General features: G+C 36.4%; 2 protein-coding genes across 2 annotated transcripts in view; one reads left to right on the top strand and one right to left on the bottom strand.

The window, feature by feature from the left end:
- rangrf (RAN guanine nucleotide release factor) overlaps positions 1-3,983 on the bottom strand; it is a 5,254-nt gene extending 1,271 nt beyond the window's left edge. The window contains exons 1-5 of the mRNA XM_016541101.1: positions 3,965-3,983; positions 3,334-3,412; positions 2,926-3,042; positions 2,332-2,494; positions 1,947-2,041 (exon numbers count right to left, since the gene is read on the bottom strand). Coding sequence (XP_016396587.1) covers positions 1,947-2,041; positions 2,332-2,494; positions 2,926-3,042; positions 3,334-3,398 — 440 coding nt within the window. The 5' untranslated portion in view covers positions 3,399-3,412; positions 3,965-3,983. The remainder of the gene's footprint in view (positions 1-1,946; positions 2,042-2,331; positions 2,495-2,925; positions 3,043-3,333; positions 3,413-3,964) is intronic.
- A 4,576-nt stretch (positions 3,984-8,559) lies between these two features.
- grk1b (G protein-coupled receptor kinase 1 b) overlaps positions 8,560-17,978 on the top strand; it is a 17,254-nt gene continuing 7,835 nt past the window's right edge. Inside the window, exons 1-5 of the mRNA XM_016541172.1 lie at positions 8,560-8,798; positions 11,417-12,117; positions 13,162-13,289; positions 16,406-16,563; positions 16,666-16,749. Of these exons, the coding sequence (XP_016396658.1) occupies positions 11,419-12,117; positions 13,162-13,289; positions 16,406-16,563; positions 16,666-16,749 (1,069 nt within the window). The 5' untranslated portion in view covers positions 8,560-8,798; positions 11,417-11,418. The remainder of the gene's footprint in view (positions 8,799-11,416; positions 12,118-13,161; positions 13,290-16,405; positions 16,564-16,665; positions 16,750-17,978) is intronic.

Raw genomic sequence — 17,978 nt, 5'->3', positions numbered from 1 at the left:
CGCGCTCTCCTCCACATCACGAGTAGACACGCCCCTTATTGCTGATTGGCTACAAGTTTGTTTTGCGATTTGGCCCGAATCAGTTTTCTAAATTGTTTTTGAAAAAATCACATACCCTGCCTTTAACACCATAAGTATAAACTTTATAATTCCATTTAAATCATCAGGGTAATCATCCAGTGTATGGGGAAAAAAAATATTGGTTTAACGGTCCCACTTATATTAAGTGGCCCTAATACCTGTGTACTTGCATAGTAACTAGATGTGTACGTAGTATGTAACCACAGTGTAAGTACACATTGGTACATAGTATGTACAGCTGTAATATTTCTGTAACTACACACATGTAACAACCCTCCGAATGGTTTGTGTAAGTACAAATGTGTAACAGGACATATATAACTACATTATGTAACAACAATATGCATAAGAGTAATTGGAACCAGGAATACTGAAAAGTGGAACATCTGTGAGGAAAAGACATTTAGTATCTATAAACTTCTTATCTGTTAGCCGTGGAAAAAGTCATTGGCTTTCTTTATGCCACTGTCAAGTGCGGCTCCTGCAAGCAGGGAGATTGTGTCCTGTCATGTGGGAATGTGCACAAATGTGTACAAAATTCCAATGAATCATCAAGATGGAAATTATTTTCATGTAGATATGAAAATACAGCAACATGTGTTTTGAGTGTTGGGAATTCTGCCTTAACTTTCTATAGGTGGGCAGCCTGTTCTCTTTCTGACTTTTGCCACCCTGCAACCCAGAGCGACTCATTTCATCATTACAATGTGACCTTTGCATGTCATGTTGAGCTTGTCCAGCTATTAATGTTAATGGCAAAGCTCTCAGCATTCATATACACCACAGCTGCTAGGCTCCATCAGAGCCTGACATGCAGGAAGAGACAAAGAGGTCAGAGGCAGAAAGGTCAACATAAAGAAAAAGAAGAGGACATGTGACATTGTGACTGTCCAAGACCATTTGTAATGCTATACACCTTATTTTTAACGAAAAATGTGTGCTTCAATTTTTACCTTGCAAAGATTCCAGTATCAGCCGCTTCCAGTTATTTTAGCTATACAAATAGTCTGTTATGCTACTTTATGTTGCAAATTTGTATTATGTCCCACTTTATATTAAGTGGCCCTAATACTTACATAGTAACTAAATGTGTATGTAGTATGTAACCACAGTGTAAGTACACATTGGTACATAGTATCTACAGCTGTAATATTTCTGTAACTACACACATGTAACAACCCACTGAATGGTTTGTGTAAGCACAAATGTGTAACAGCAGGACATATATAACTACATTTTGTAACAACAATATGTATAAGAGTAATTGGAACAATTTGATCCAGGGGGTGGAGATGGGTAGGTTTAGGGGTGGAAATGGGATCCAGGGGGTGGAAATAGGGTAGGTTTAGGGATATGTAAAGTGGGAAGAGTTGGATCTCAAGTTGGTGGAGTTGGTGCACCACTGTAATACCAGTGTACTTACATGGTAACTCCTCAGGAACGGTCCATTTAATATAAAGTGTAACATTCTGGACACCAACCACAATTTAGATGTAAAGCCTAACTTACTGGCCGCTGCTGTGTAACATCCAGCAATTCCATAGGAATTGTTTACTTAATATAAAGTGTAACACTATCTTTACCAAAAAGTGCTGTTAGTCCTGTTACACATTTGTACTTTCATTACCAAAAAGTGTTGTTACCAATGTCCTGTTACACATTTGTATTTACACATACCATTCAGTGGGCTGTTACATATGTGTAGTTACAGAAATATTACAGCTGTAGATACTATGTACCAATGTGTACTTACACTGTGGTTACTTACTATGTACACATCTAGTTACTATGTAAGTACACAGGTATTAGGGCCACTTAATATAAAGTGGGACCGGTTTGACTTTCTATATATTTAACCAACTCACTTGATACAAACAGGATCGTTAAACGTCACTAAGATGTCAGTGGTGTACTGCGGCAGACGAAACAAGCACAGGTGAATGTTCACAGTGTTCTTGGCCTACAAACAAATATAATGTAAGCTGATGAAAGGAACAAAAATGAATAACTAGAAAGTTAAATGCTGTTGGTTTTAGGCATACTGAAGATTAACCATGTCCAACTGATTAATCGTCTTAATTAATATTCTGGTGTATGTATGGCCTTTTCCTTTTTTTATTGGACAGTTGTTTTTACACAGTGCTTGATTTAGAACCTTTGTTTTTGGCTAAATAATTATGTTCGCTGGCTTCAGTGTTGTCTGGGGCACATTAACATTTCCACTGCAAATGCAATGTAATAAAGACACACCTCCTCATTGAATTTAGAGACCAGCTGAGCTCCAGACAGTAGCCAGGCAGAGCTGCATTCCTGCATTGTTAGCTCTGACTGAGGGACCTGCTCCACCCCTCTGACCTCCCAGGAGCCGTTCTCTACCGCCTTGTTACTTGCGGCCACGTCCTCAAAGTGATACCTATTACAACACGAACCAGAAAAACAAGGTTATTCATACCTGTGTATTCCCATTATGAAGTCATTTAATAATTTATTTCCTGATGTGTCCAGTGAACACAGACAAAGCTTCTATTGAATTTAAGGCAGCCATTCTTGCAATGGACTTATGTGTTATAATTTATATATAAAAGCACACACTGAGAAATAAGCCCCAATGTTAACTGCTGCAGGCAGGTTGGAGTTCAAACCTAAACCTGTCTGACCTGTTGAAATCTGTAATTGTGTCATTTCACGACTTCTGTGTGTGCTTTTTTTATTATTATTATTTTTTTTTTTACAAATGACATCTCCCTAGCTTTTATTATTTGTTTTGTACCTTTGTTATGAACAAGCAATCACACAGAAGATGTATGCCAAGATGTGTTGTTCTGTTAAGAGACCACATGTTACCTGGCTGCGTCAGCATCTTGCACTTGGCTTTGGTACTCCAGCAGTTCAATGATAATACTCTGATCTGTCCGAGCGTGAGCAAGCACTTCTTGATTATCAGGGATCTGTCTCAGTTCACTGCAGACAATGGGGAAGAGAATGACAGGTTTTTAATATACAAATCAGTTAAACTTGAGCTTTATTAAAACAGACAACATGCACAACACAAGGGTGGGTTTGTAAATGGCGCCAACCTCAATGGAACAACTGTGATTCTGCAAAATAACAATTCATTTGTTGCTAGTCAACTGTGGGCTGTCCAAGCAACTGACTTATTAATATAAAACAGACGTTTTGTGACAGGTGTACATAGTACTACGCTAGCTGTTTCTGTACATGTTTTTTTTTTTTACATTTGTATATAATTACCTGATATCCTGGACACTGGGGGGAATAACAGCTGATAATGCACCGCCAAACAGAGGCCGGGCCATAGCTGTGCTCACCACTGCAATGATAAAGCCATTTAGAGAGGGAGTAACATTTTTCAAAACCTGCCTTCCTGGAGACAGCTGCTAATCTGATAGATGCATGTGAATGAACAGACAATGCAGCCCGGGTCTCCTTCTATATATACAGTGGGTACGGAAAGTATTCAGACCCCCTTAAATTTTTCACTCTTTGTTATATTGCTTTCTGAAATCAGAAGTTCAGCAATACCTAAAATCTATTTATAGTTGAGATTTTTACCAACAAAACATATTTCAAATCATATTTTTCCTGAGATTTACGCAATGACGTAGTTTTGCCTCATTATGGTTACATAATGACGTCGTCATCCGTCATAACGTCATTTAGCTACTTTTACCATCTTTTAGTCGACCTGCCTTTAGTAACTTTCCCTGAAAATTAGTTGGCAACACTGAATGCGTCCTTCCGTTTGAGAAGCACCCATTCTGGAATTCCAAGTGCTATATTGGAGAGGGGCAGTTAACAGTAGGAGAGTAACACTGTACACAGACAACATTTTCATACCTGTTTCCGTCTTCTAAACACTCACCTGTCTGCCGCTCACCAGGCAGTCCTGTCCCTTATGTTGATAGGAGACATCATCAGGATTCAGTTCATAAAACATAATGTGGAAATGAAACATACTTCCTGCACATAAAATCTGACATTAATTTGGCAAAGAGCATAGTAATGAAACATAAAACACCAGCTTTTGCCTTTCTCATCATATTTAATTAGAACTTCCCAACATAATTGTTTTGACACGTCTTATATTGTAAGTGGCAGTCTCCTTCTTCTGTTTCAACCTGCCTTTACCATGCATACACATGCGTCCATAAACATACATATTTTGTAGAAACAGGGCCATTTCTGTTGTAGCTTCTGAGCCCTCTAACATATAAAATGACAAAAAGACTAAATGAGTATTGTGAAATCTATATCGGGGAAAGTACATGACAGTGTCAACATCAAAGTCATCAACTTTTAAAATTCTGATTCTGAAAATACCAGTTTTATCAAACATAATGGAGTGTTTTATAGTGACACAAACCCACTAAATACATAGAACATCGCAAAATTAATCAGATCCATTGCTTATATTTAAATATTTTTGGGCTGTTGTTTCAATCCCAAAAATCTGTCACTTCCTGGAAGTTGAATTAAGGAACTGACTTTTGTTAGTTAAGGGGATTTTACAAAAGACTAATGACACTGAAGGTGAATTTGAGGACATTAGTAAAACAACGTACCAAGAAAACATTTTTGTTTAAAGCATTTACATTAGAGAAGTATAACATGAAGAAACATCTAATAGAATAATTCGTTATAAATTGCTATTTTCTGCATGACAAAATGACAACATTCACTCAAAGTAGTGAAATTATTTCAAATTCACACCTGTGTGAGTTTAATGTTACCCTAATAAGATATATGAAATGTCAAACATGACAATGTATTACATAACCTACAAAGGTTTTAAAGTCAACTTAAAAAAATGATTAGACAGTTCTTCTGGATTATGCAGAATACAGTAGCACCATCGTCTGCTTACGAAGGAGGCGCTTATGCGCGTGTCCTTAGTCTATTTGATCTATTAGACAGTTTTAGCCAGATTATAAGGCCAAACATCAAACACTCTACACCAAACAATGTTCTTACAGCCTGCCTACACATTCACAGTTAGACCCTGTTCACTCTGGCCAAAGGTTCAGAATTTTTTTTTAGGATTGTGAGCTTTTGCTGTTGCTAATAAACTGATGGAACATCCAGATGCACTACAAAGACATGAAGTCATTATTTGAGTTTTCCGGGAACAGATGCCATGTCACAGGTCAAACCTCAATTAGCCTAATTATCCCACTTTATCTTCCCCTGTCTCTCTCCTCATGTCTCTCGTTTAGCACCCTGCTCTCAATCTCCACAATAAGATAGTTCCCACCTCTGAACCTCTTAAAGAGCATGTGCTAAATCCGGTCGTACCTGCTAGTACCTCTACAGGTATTCACTCGGTTAACCTGATAAATTGAAAATTGGCTTGACCTGAATAATTCTTGTTTAGAAATATAGAAGGGGACGCCAAAATGAAGGTATATTTATGGGTTATGTAGCTAGTTAGACTACTCTGTGTTACACCATATGGCCAACAGTACCCTGAGCACAACACATATATGTGATTGCAAAAGATTTCATTTCAAAACTCTCCCAGCATTAATTCTTCCCATTGTTGGTGTTTCCCAGCTTCCACTCTGCTGTGTAAGTCTTCCACCAGATGTTGGAACATGGCTGTAAGGATTCACTCCCATTCAGACACAAGCATCAGCTAATTCAGAAACTGATGCTGTGCTTGTATTCGGCATTTTATTGCCTTCCCTATTTTACCCAGCACTGGGTTGTATTTAACCCAGCATTTTTTAGACTGTAGTATCAACCACAATATTCTTTAGGACAGGCTCAAAAATTATGTTAAAAAAAATCCACAGGTGGAATTGCAATGGCATGGTTCAAATTGTTTCTGACCATTATCACTTTGTAGGAGTACATTTTGATCTTATAATTAAGAAACACTGAGTTGGTTTTCAGTGTTTTGCTGATGATACTGATGATACTCAGCTCTATATTTCTTTGAGGCCTGACAAAACATACAACTGCAAAACTAATGGAATGCATAGTTGATATTAAAAATTGGATAACTAGTAACTTTCTATTGCTAAATTGTAATTATTGGACCAAAAACCTTCACATGCAATAACCTAGAATGTTCCGTCAAGTCTAAGATGACTAAGAACATAAAGTTAGGAACCTGGTTGAATTGTTTTATAGCAGTCTTCTCATTTAAAGGCCAATCTGACCATTAGGCAGTCACATTTATGGTTTGAGTGTTTGACATATAACCTGAAGGTTGTGGGTTTGATTCTCAGTACTGGCAGGAAATGAAGGTTGTAGAAATGAACAGCGCTCTCTTCCACCTTCAATAACCCCAACTGAGGTGCATTTGAGCAAGGCACCTAATTGATCACTGCTGTGTGTGCACTTGGATGAGTTAAATGCAGAGCACAAATTCTGAGTAAGGGTTACTACACGTCACTTCTAGCATATGTTTTTTCCATCTTAAATGCGTAGTTCACTCAAAAACTTAGATTCGTTATCCCAATTCAAAGCTAAACTCAAAACTCAGAATAGCTTATCACTGTCTACACACTTTTTTTTTAAACTGCTCTTTTTCTTTTTTATGGTTCATTGATATTGCTATTTATTGTTATTTATTGCTGTTTTATTTATTGCTCCTGATGTGCGGTGACCTTGAGTGATTTGAAAGGCGCCTTAAATTAAATGTATTATTATTATTATTATTATTAAATATGAAAATTCTATAATCATTGTTTGTTCCAAATCTGTATGATTTTCTTTCTTCTGTTAAACACAAAAGAAGATATTGTGAAGAATGTTGGTAACCAAGGTGTGCTGACCAAACTGGTACCCACTGACTTCCACAAGTAAAAAAAGAAAAAAAAGAAAGAAAAAAAAATACTATGGCTACAAATACTATGGCTACACTGTAAAAATGTAAAAATCCATAGAAAAATGGATAATGTCCTAAATGTAAGGTTTCCTTCAAACCTAAAACACAGCAAAAATGCAATACATAATTCAAAATATAACACCTGTAAAAATCAATACAGAAAGATCCTTCATATTGACACAGTAAACTGAGCAGTATTTTTACAGACTTTTCTTAGAGCGTACCAGCAACTGAACAATCTTCCTTCTAGAATGGGCACACTGGACCTAGGAGCAGTTGAAGAAGGTCATCTGGTCTGATGAGTCCTGTTTTCTCTTGCATCACGTGGACGCCCGATCTGCTGCTAATGTTTAGGTGCTTGACACCATAGGACACCACTTGAAGGGTCCGTGACTCAGCGAGTTTTGGCAGCAAAAGAACTAATTACTGTAATAGTTAAACACCTAACATATTTGAACATATTTAGATTTCTAACATAATGAAACCTAACAGGCTGTAAATATAGAGTTAAATCTAACCATCGCTCCTGAGGGCTTTTTAATATATTTGTAATATATATATACTGTACACATATATATATTTATATATTTGTCAACAAAATAAATATATCAATTTCAATCATATTCATATGCATTTTGTGACAATTTTGATTCTGAGTTTTGGATTTTTGACAGAGAGAGCAATACAAATAATGAGGGCATAAAGTGTATTGCATAGGAACCTGTGTGTAACACATCCTGCACTATTTGTGTTATAGTTATATTTATAAAACAGCAGAAGCCTATAGTATGTCCTCATTAAGGTAACTAAGCATGTGTGCGTGTGGTCCAGGTAAACCCTACATTACAGTATGTCTCCACAAGTATAGTAAAACCTTACATTTTTTTACCTTGTTGGCTTATAATCCTTGTAGAGCTTCTAATTTTTTTTTTAAAGTGTAAAAGATTTCTGTGAGGGTTGTGTTTAGGGCATAAAATAGTTTGTACAGCAGAAAAATCATTATATCTATGGGAAGTCTCCACAAAACATGAAAACCTCAACGTGTGTGTGTGTGTGTATTTAACCTCAGGTTACTCAAGGGGAACTGTCACTGTGATAAGTTCACTGTACATCACCATGGAGAAACCAGTAAATAACTTACTTTCTCACAAAATATAATGTGACCATGATAACATGATATTTAACATTACCATATGTAATTACATGCATAAAACATGTAAAATGAAAATGGAATTCCTTCACATCTGCTCCAACTCATCCATAAAATAGTGAATTAAAATGTTAAATTTATCACTACTAACATGATACATGACTAATAAATCATACCTTGGCACAATTTGTATTTGTTAAAAAAGTTAGAAACATATAAATTAAGAACAACAGCATGAAACAGTTTTAATTCTGAATGGCTGATTTCTGACAGAGAGCAAGATAAAGATGGAGTGACAGAAGGTAATGCATTCTTAGCAGGAGCTTGTTGCTCTTGCAGTGCCCTTTTGATAACTGATCTGACCCACAGCAGACTTACGCTAATAGACTGTGACAAGTCTCTTTTCATTCTAATCCACAGACCGTAATCCACATAGGCTAATGAACTATCAGTTTGAATTTCAGATGGACTATAAACTCCTCCTAACCCGCCTCACTTATTTTCACAGTGAGAGTGAAACTTGGGAGGGAGAGGAAGAATGAGGCAAGCCACTGAATGATGCACTTGTCTGAGTTTTACAATGCTTGCTGAAGGAGAGAGGGTTTTACCTGGTCTGTGGAGTTTTTTGAAACCAAGGGGCCCATCCTTTGGAGCTTTTAATCCACAATTCTTTGTCACAGGGATTCTACAAAAGGGAAAGTTTCAAAAATAAAGGTAGGGACATTAAAGACTAATTATTTACATTAGTGTGATGAAAATATTTTGTGTTTGTGTGTGTATATTGAGCAGGCGTGGCTGCAAGACTTGGTCTTAGTATTGGAAGAGACATATCACAAACTATGCAGATGCATGGTGGTTTTATGCTTGTACAGTGAAATTGCAGGGTTTTGTTTTGTTTTGTTTTTACACTGTGTAAGTATATGTTCTCTTTTGTCTTTTGTACAATGATTGAAAAATTCTGAAATTACCAAATGTGTAAATAAGGCCTTTAACAATAAATAGCTAAGAAACATACATATAAATAGACACAGAAACATGCAATAGTAGATTATTCTCTCTTAGCTTTTATAGGGAGATGTCCCTAAATACCCAAATCTACTGTATGTTCAAGTGTTTATGCAATACCTTTACTTAAACTTATAATACAATCAACATTATTTAATGATAAATATTATTCTTATTATTAATAATAATAATAAAAAAATTATTATTATTTATAAAATCACATTTTTGCTGTCGTTCATTATGGATTTTTACTGTCAGAGTATATATACTAATAATGTTATTTTAGACACAATTTGAAAGAACTTGTCCATGCAGCAGGACAGTACTGAGTCACAGCTATATATTATATTTGTGGTAATAAATATTAGTTAACAATTAAATATGACATTGTGTGACTTTAATGGTTAGAAACAGTCAGGAATGTGTCAGGGCCTCTGGCATGGGACAGTCATATAAATAGTTACTTTGTACATTATATGAATTTTTAATTCTCAATTTTAAGTCTCTACCTAATTTGTATGTAACTCTAATACACAATCATTTGCCCATTCATTTTGCAATTTTTTTCTGCTTCTTGTACAAAGGAGTTATTTGACAGGAATGAAAATGATGGAATATCCATTGGAATGATTTGTAAAGTAAGCAGGCATACTTTAGGCATAGGTCTTTGCATGATGCACATCCCATCCTGAATTTACAACACATAATTGATTATATTGTTTTGAAATTGTAAACATTTATAAACAGTATAAACAAAAAGTCAACTTGTCAGGTCATACACAATCAACTAAAACATATATCATATCATGCAGGGGAGAGTCAATGAAATTACTTGAACCCGACAGCAGTATTTTAGCAAATAAGATGTAGACTAAGGCTAAGCTGAAGACCTAGTTCATGCTGCTTAGGCTTGCTCTACATTCACAGCTTTAAAGTTTGGCAACAACATTAAAGGTGAGTATTAATTGGATGAGAAAGTATCAAGGTCTTTGAGACTCAGCCAATCCGAGCAACAGGCCTATTATTTAGCACTTTTGTCTGTGAGAATGAATCATAGATTACCAGCACCTAAAGTGAACAGGAAGCAGGCTCTTTTAATGTTATGACATAGTACAGTGCAATACAGCTGTCCATGGTATCAATGAAGAATAAAAGATGCATTTTCTGAGTTAAATACTGCATCTCTATGGACAGCATGATGTTGATTACCATGGAAAAATTCTCAGATGACCTAGTACTTCCATCAAGATTATGAAGTGCACTTGTGACAAAAACTTGAGTCATTGTATTAATAAATGGAAGACAGCAACGAAACAGGTCACATTACAAAAAGAACTGACCTAGAAATGTATTCCCACCTCTAAAAACCAATTTAGACAACGTTAGAAACACTTTTGATTAAATTATTTTATACGTTTTTTAACAAAAAAAATATTAGTTTAAAAATGTTTTCATTCACATTTTTTAAACTTCCATTGTAAGTGCAAATGATTTTCTGTGGTAAATGGCAACATGCCACAGAGGTTGCAGGCTCTTTTAATGTTATGACATAGTACAGTGCAATACAGCTGTCCATGGTATCAATGAAGAATAAAAGATGCATTTTCTGAGTTAAATACTGCATCTCTATGGACAGCATGATGTTGATTACCATGGAAAAATTCTCAGATGACCTAGTACTTCCATCAAGATTATGAAGTGCACTTGTGACAAAAACTTGAGTCATTGTATTAATAAATGGAAGACAGCAACGAAACAGGTCACATTACAAAAAGAACTGACCTAGAAATGTATTCCCACCTCTAAAAACCAATTTAGACAACTTTAGAAACACTTTTTATTAAATTATTTTATAAGTTTTTTTAACAAAAAAAATATTAGTTTAAAAATTTTTTCATTCACATTTTTTAAACTTCCATTGTAAGTGCAAATGATTTTCTGTGGTAAATGGCAACATGCCACAGAGGTTGTTGTTGCAATTAACCTGGCACAGTCATTTAAGGGTAGCTTCTTTACAGAATTCTGAGTAGATAAAAGGGAGATTATTACTTCTCGTTTAGCAGATAAGCATTTGTGAAGACAAGCCTTGTTCTTAACCCCATGGACAGGTCAATAGACAGTTGTTGGATGTCAGTAACTCTTAAGTTTGTGGTTGATCCCTACTTGACATAAAGCCTGAGGCTACCTTGAGAGTAGGCATGACCTCAAAACAGTAAGGCTAATGCTAAAGCTAAATAAAAGACAATTAAAAGATATCACTAATAAGCAATTGATTTAGACTCAATATATAGAAGAATAACTCCTCTCTTTATCATTGAATTTCTCAGACATGGATATTGGAGGTTTGGAGACTGTGGTGGCCAACTCGGCCTATGTGTCAGCACGCGGGAGTATAGACAGCGCTGCCGCAGCAACTATGCGTGACAAAAAATACCGCACCAAGCTCAACCTGCCACACATCAGACAATGTGAACATATGAAGACTACGGTGGATTCTTCCTTCGACAGTATGTGTGTACGCCAATCGATTGGTAAGCGCCTCTTTCAGCAATACCTTGAAAGCGAACCTGCTCACAAGAATTCTGTAGATTTGTGGAAAGACATCGAAGACTACAATGTTGCCCAGGAAAATGACCGAGCTAAGAAAGCACAGAAGATGGTCAACAAATACTACGAGTCTTCCTCCAAGAACTTCTGCGACTTCTTGGGGGACAAAGCTGTGAGCAGGGTGAAAGAGGACTACAAGAACATTCGAGGAGATCTGTTTAAAGAGAGTGAAAAGCAGCTTCTTGTCCAACTGGAAGCTAAAGCACTCAATGGCTTCAAGGACAGCATGTACTTTCTGCGTTACGTACAGTTTAAATGGCTGGAGAGCCAGCCTGTTACTGAAGATTGGTTCATGGATTTCAGAGTGCTTGGGAAAGGCGGATTTGGTGAGGTCCATGCTTGCCAAATGAAGGCGACAGGGAAGATGTATGCCAACAAGAAACTGAACAAGAAGAGGTTGAAGAAACGTAAAGGTTATGACGTAAGGGAGAGAGTTAGTTTATCAGTAGATAAACTTATGCGTAATGCAAACCTTATTTGGCTTGATCCAGTGTCCAAACTTAGCTTTGGTACAGGCGGCCTAACTGCAGACCTCAAATCACGATTAATATGGATATCCCAAAACTGTACAAGTGGAGCAATCCCTTTTTTTGTGAATTTGGTGACACTCCTTTACCACATAGTAGGTAAAAGAGCAGATTGGAATAAGGGGAAGAGACACATTGAGACATGAGATTAGATTAACCTTAGAGCATGGTATTAAGCAGCTCTAATCATAGTGTATTGGCTCAGTGCAAAGAGGCTTGCAGGCTCTGCTTGATACTCCCCAAAGCAGCTCAGCTGCAACTGAGAAGCAGAAAGAGAGATAAGGAAAAAGAAGAGGAATCCTTAAGGGTTAAAAGAAGAGAAAAAAAATAGATTTCATTTGGAATGTCCACCTCAAAAAAGAAAGGAGAAAAGCAATGAAAACTAGAGAAACACAAGGAGCTAACCTACATGCCTAGAAAGGTATTAGCAGGGTAAATGGAATTAACCTTTTGCTAACGTTTATAGTCTCATCCGAGAACTGCTTACACTTTCTTGCTTGGAAATTCATCCCATTCTCGTCACCAATTTTCTCGCTTATGATTGGCCGATTTCAGACCCGCTCTGAGACCAAAAAAACAAAGTCTGATTGTATTTGTATACTGAAGCTTTTAGATGGATTAAAAAAATACAGTTATCCTAGAAAAGCAAGGTATGTGGTTAACAAATACCTCTCAAAGAAATGACTTTAGGAAGAGTCAGTTTTTGCTGATGATGTAAGATATTGTACAGTTGGTCTTTGTCTTAAGGAGCCATAGCAACTGTTCTAGTCCTTATGGTTAATCTCCTGAAAACAACCCTCTAGTACCCATCCCTTTTTTAAAAAGAACTTTTTACCTACATGCATAACTAAATGTGGCCACCGTTTTTCCAAATCTTTTTCTTTTACCTCATTTTCCTTTGTCTGTTTTAATTTTTCTTGTTACTTGATTTCTCGTAGGGTGCTATTATTGAGAAGCGCATCCTGGCTAAAGTGCACAGTCGTTTCATTGTGACCCTGGCCTATGCTTTCCAGACCAAAATTGACCTCTGCCTGGTCATGACCATCATGAATGGTGGAGACCTCAGGTGTTATTATATCTCTTTGTTTGAATAATGTGTATGTTTATGTGTGTGAGTGTTTGTGTGTACATGTCTGTACTTGTACAACTATCTTTCTGAGAGCCAGTTTGAGTTTTAGACCATAGCAGTGAGGACCAAGAGAGTAAAGTGAGAACATTTTGGCCGGTCCTTAGGCCCCACTTTAAAGGGCTGTTTAATGGTAAAGACTTGGTTTTATGGTCAAGGTTATAATTAGGTTAAGGTTTGGGTTAGGGTAAGGGTTAGGGTTAGTCACTTAGTTGTGAAGGTTAGAGTAAGGGTCTATTGCATTGTGTCAATGAATGTCCTCACAAAGATACCTGTACAAATGTGTATGTATGTGTACCTGGTATTCACTACATTATGGGGACCAAAAGTCAGCAATACCAGCTAATTTTGACCTTGTGGGGAAATTTTTTTGGTCCCCATGAGGAAACAAGCTTATAAATCATAACTTTAAAGGGCTGTTTAATGGTAAAGACTTGGTTTTATGGTCAAGGTTATAATTAGGTTAAGGTTTGGGTTAGGGTAAGGGTTAGGGTTAGTCACTTAGTTGTGAAGGTTAGAGTAAGGGTCTATTGCATTGTGTCAATGAATGTCCTCACAAAGATACCTGTACAAATGTGTATGTATGTGTACCTGGTATTCACTACATTATGGTCCCCATGAGGAAACAAGCTTATAAATCATACAGAATTAAATGTTTTGAAAATCAGAAATTGCAGAAAGTTTTCTGTGAGAAAAATTGCAGTTTGTAAAGTATAAAAAACATTATGCCTATGGAATGTCCCCACAATAAATGGAAACCAGTATGTGTGTGTGTAAAATGCCATAAACAGAAGCAGAATTCAGAATTTGCATTCAGTTTTTATTGATTTTTATTGTAGAATCTCACCAAACTTTGTACAACTGCACTTACAAAATACGTTGAACTTGTACTTTGATATATATTGTACTGAATGATTAAAATATTTGTGTACTATGGTAGGGCTGGGTCTACACAGCGATAAATATACAGCATAGCTTTATTTTACATCAAGCAGAACACTATCGTCTACTTTCCAAATTCATATGGGCGTTTCCAGTTTTTTGTTGGCAGTTTTGTTGGTTATAGTGGGAGTGTAGGTACTGAATAACTACTTACACTACTTACACAGGGGCACAAAAATTGTGTATGCAGTATATGCAGTGCATAGGGGCCGCCACACGAGGGGAGGTGCCATTTTGCCAAAATCATTCTGTGAAAATCTCCTTTAATAAAATGTTATACATAATCAAAAGCTTATTTGTCAAAAATAATGAAAGGAAACATTTTATTTTATTTTATTTTTTTTAGCATTTTACACAAGTTCAAATTGATTTTTTTATCATGTGGGTACAGAAAAAGACAAAGGGAAAAAGAACAATACATTAAAATAAAGTGAACAAACAAAGATTGGTAGCTTGACCTAAGCTTACCCTTTTTTCACTGTAAGTCATGAAGTCAATCAACAATTAATGTTGTTGCTTGAGAGGGCAAAGTGAATAACCAAAATATCAGTTAATTTCCTTTTATTTCTGTCGCTCAAAAAAAAATTGTGTTATGTTTGTGAATGGGGGTTCAGTTTATATTCAGAGAAACTGAGGAGATTGTTAACAGGAATGTAAACTATACCTTTTGCCAAAAATCAATGTTTTGAATTAAAAATAGGTAATTTTTTTGTGTGATTCATGTAGACCCGATGAGTTGCTAATTCATACATAAGTACAAAAAAGTGCTGAAATTGTTTATGTTTTTAGTGATTTTTACATGTTATAATAGTGATTTTATAATGTGTAAATATAAATCCAAAAGCAAAACATGTGAAAAGGACTATAGGCCTATAGGCCACTTCTAGTCCACTTACAGGCACATTTTCCATGAATTATCTCCATGAATATAAAAAAGAGAGTTTTACATAAAATGTTCTAGTTTTATATAAAATATAGAAAAAATATGAATAATTTTGAGACAAATAAATAAAAAATACTAGAAATAAGAACATATGGGGGCGACAACACTGATCTTCCATACCCCTCAGCAAATATGCAGTTGCGCCCCTGTAGGTACATTGTAACTGTATTTTGTTAACAATGCAACTTAGTGCACCAACTGATGTACATTGTGTGCAACTGTCCACATATTGCTTATTTTATAATGGCTGCAAATGTTCCTCATGCAGCCTATAATGTAGATGTCATTTTGTTTTTAAAGTATTTAAGGCACAAGAAGAAAAAATAGCCATAATATGATTATGTACTATTTAAAACATTTTAAATAATTTAATCATTATAATTAATAATTTAATTTTAGTTGAATTTGTTACAAATATTTGAATATTTTGTAATATGGATTTTGGTAATACTGCCTATTCCTATATTATACATTTTACATAGTCATTGAAGGCACTTTCAGGGACACTTAAAAAAGCTAAATATTTCTAATATAATATATATGAATTTCCAACATAAAATATATGAAAAAAACATATAATATATTTTATGTTGATGAGCCCAAAAATCTGAAAACAAAATTGGCAATCAATTGTGTGTGCATTAATTAAGAATGCTTGCTTTGTGTCTGTAAGAATTGTAGCAGCTTTCCTCCTAATCCAGTATAATCTGTGGAGATAATCTGAGCGGCAGCAATGATATTCTGGAGGTGTAGTGTCTGTTTGTGTCACAACCCATTATCTCTGGGCTCATCTCACAAGGCTTAGAAGGTCATGTGTGTTTAATATTCTTGGATAACATTTAAATGTTAGATGTGCTCCAGTGTCCACGCAGTCATCACCTCAATACAAGTTCTGAGACTGAACACCTTAAGATGATTTGATCAAGATGCAAGACCCCCAAAATAGCTTTAACTAGCTAATGGCTAGTTTAGACATACATGTATCTTGGGACCACAATGCCATAGAGACTTGAGGTTGGGCTCTTTTGAGCATTGTGTCAGCATAGAAAAAAGCCACTTACCTTTTCCTCCTCTGGAAATGTCAAAATCTATTCAGCAAATATTACATATTCTTCTTTTACCCACAGTTTGTCCAAACTCTTAAACTCCATTCCTTGCTCTGAATTTATAGATACCATATGTATAATGTGGATGAGAAGAATCCAGGCTTTAATGAAAATAGAGCTTGTTATTACACGGCTCAGATCATCTGCGGACTTGAGCATTTGCACCAGCACAGGATTGTGTACAGAGACCTCAAGCCAGAGAATGTCCTCTTAGATGATGCAGGTAAGAAACACGCTGAAACACATCTAACTGCTTAACTGCTTGCCTCCCCACTTCACACTCCACTGTTTCTGAATGTTTTTGTTGTTGTTGTTGTTATTTTAGGACATGTGCGTCTCTCTGATCTGGGGTTGGCTGTTGAATTACCACCAGGAAAAGATAAAACACAGGGATATGCTGGGACCCCAGGTCAGAGCCTTTTCATGTCATTTACTCTAAAATAATGTCTTTGCTTGCATGAATGAATGAATGAATGAATTAATTAATCATTTATATAGCGCTTTATTGTGTATTGCTGTACACCCAAAGTGCATTAACAATCATATCATGGGATCTCTCCTCAACCACCACCAGTGTGCAGCATCCACCTGGATGATGCGACGGCAGCCACAGTACAACGGCGCCAGTGTGCTCACCACACACCAGCTATAGGTTGAGAGGAGAGAGAGATCCAATTCAATGGATGGGGGTTATTAGGAGACCATGATTGACAAGGGCCAGTGGAGAGAGTTTGGCCAGGACACCATTTATATAGCGCTTTTCTAGGCACTCAAAGCGAACAATCATATCATGGGATCTCTCCTCAACCACCACCAGTGTGCAGCATCCACCTGGATGATGCGACGGCAGCCACAGTACAACGGCGCCAGTGTGCTCACCACACACCAGCTATAGGTTGAGAGGAGAGAGAGATCCAATTCAATGGATGGGGGTTATTAGGAGACCATGATTGACAAGGGCCAGTGGAGAGAGTTTGGCCAGGACACCGGGGATACACCCCTACTCTTTTCAAGATGTGCCATGACATTTTTAATGACCACAGAGAATCAGGACCTCGGTTTAACGTCTCATCCAAAGGATGGTGCTTTTTACAGTATAGTGTCCCCGTCACTATACTGGGGTATTAGGACTCACACAGACCACAGTGTGAGCACCCCCTGCTGATCTCACTAACACCTCTTCCAGCAGCAACCTAGTTTTCCCAGGAGGTCTCCCATCCAGGTACTGACCAAGCTCAACTATGCTTAGCTTCAGTGGGCAACCAATCTTGGGCTACAGGGTGATGTGGGTGTGAATGGAGTGTTCAAACTGAAGGAGAAAAGTGAAGGGCCCCCTCATAACAGTAAAATAATTAAACATTTGAAGTCCCATTCTGAGTTTTAAAAAAGAGGAAATGCTCATTTAATTTATAATTGTCCATACACTTCAATTATTATAATCATATCTGTGTTCACCTTTGTGCTGACCAATTGTGTTTACAGTACTTGTCAAAATTTTAAAAATATTATGATTTTTAAGTGTTTTTAATGAAGTCTCATGCTCACCAAGGCTGCATTTATTTGATCAAATGTATACAGTAATATTGTGAAATATTATTATAATTTGAAATAACTTTTTTCTCATTTTTTCTGAAGACT

The sequence above is a fragment of the Sinocyclocheilus rhinocerous genome, unplaced genomic scaffold, assembly GCF_001515625.1.
Source record: "Sinocyclocheilus rhinocerous isolate Xijiao unplaced genomic scaffold, SAMN03320098_v1.1 scaffold127, whole genome shotgun sequence".
NCBI lineage: Eukaryota > Metazoa > Chordata > Actinopteri > Cypriniformes > Cyprinidae > Sinocyclocheilus > Sinocyclocheilus rhinocerous.
This window is presented reverse-complemented; position numbering and strand designations above follow the sequence as displayed.